A 987-nucleotide genomic window follows, 5' to 3' on the forward strand; every position below is an offset into this window, starting at 1 on the left:
TGTGTGTGTGTGTATTAATAGTTTTAAAACTTGTGATCCACAAAACAGCATAACAGTAAAATAAGATGTGACTCCGTTACAGTCAGTGCGGAGCAGCGGCTTCACTCATGCGCGATTCATTTGCCGTTTGGACGCACAGCTGGGGGAGGACTATCCTCCACCCGTGAGCGCCCGTGCCAAAGCACCGCTGCTTGTTGAGAGTAAGAGCGATCCGCGCTTTCACGTCAAAAAGTCGTCATAAATAAGTCTCCAATAACACCGGAAAAAGTCGCCAGATTTGTCGCTAGTCGCTTTTTAGAAAAAAAGTCGCTAAGAGGGTCTGAAAACTGGCTAAATAGCGACAAGGTCGCTAAGTTGGCAACACTGCTGACTGGATCTCATTCACCGGTCACCGGCACTCCCGTCCCTCCAGGAGCGACACACACCTTGCTGTCATCTGCACTAATATCCTAAATGTAATAACCTCTAACGCCACCTGTTTGCTGTGCGAAAGTTTGACAAACACAGATTTGTATTCAAAAAGGCAAACGATGATGAAAAAGGAGAATCACTCACACAGAGGGACAAACACGAGGAAGAAGAAGCGGTGCATTGAAGGAGAGCAGCTCATTCCTCAGCAGCAGCAGCAGAATGACAGTGTGTGAGACCTGCAGGCTATTTATAAACAAGACCCGCCCTCCAATGTGACCGCCACTCTCTCTTAACCGCGGTAAAGTGAGCCGTCATTTGTGAGCCGCGGTCAAGCCAGCCGCCTCCTATCCGCCGCATAAATTTCCTTGCGCTTTTACACCAGTCTTTACGGTAGCGCCTTTTCGCTTTATATAAAAATTCATTAAAAATCATCCAGAATAGTTGATGTCCAACTTTCAACAGATTCCTTCTCTGGGACACCTACTGTACCTCTGGGCCAGGTTTCATCTCAATCTGCTGCATCAATAATTGTTTAATATTGATGGATCAAAAGTGCTGCTGAGAGAGTCATGACAG

The 987-nt window shown here is 46.7% G+C and overlaps 1 protein-coding gene across 1 annotated transcript in view; it reads right to left on the reverse strand.

Annotated features, from left to right (window-relative positions):
- LOC121813133 overlaps positions 1-594 on the reverse strand; it is a gene marked incomplete at its 5' end in the record, with an annotated part of 5756 nt that extends 5162 nt beyond the window's left edge. The window contains 1 exon segment of the mRNA XM_042216659.1: positions 556-594. Coding sequence (XP_042072593.1) covers positions 556-594 — 39 coding nt within the window.
- Between the last annotated feature and the right edge of the window lie 393 nt (positions 595-987).

This window comes from Haplochromis burtoni, unplaced genomic scaffold, assembly GCF_018398535.1.
Source record: "Haplochromis burtoni strain Fernald_Lab_line unplaced genomic scaffold, NCSU_Asbu1 Contig_1174, whole genome shotgun sequence".
In the NCBI taxonomy this organism is placed as follows: domain Eukaryota; kingdom Metazoa; phylum Chordata; class Actinopteri; order Cichliformes; family Cichlidae; genus Haplochromis; species Haplochromis burtoni.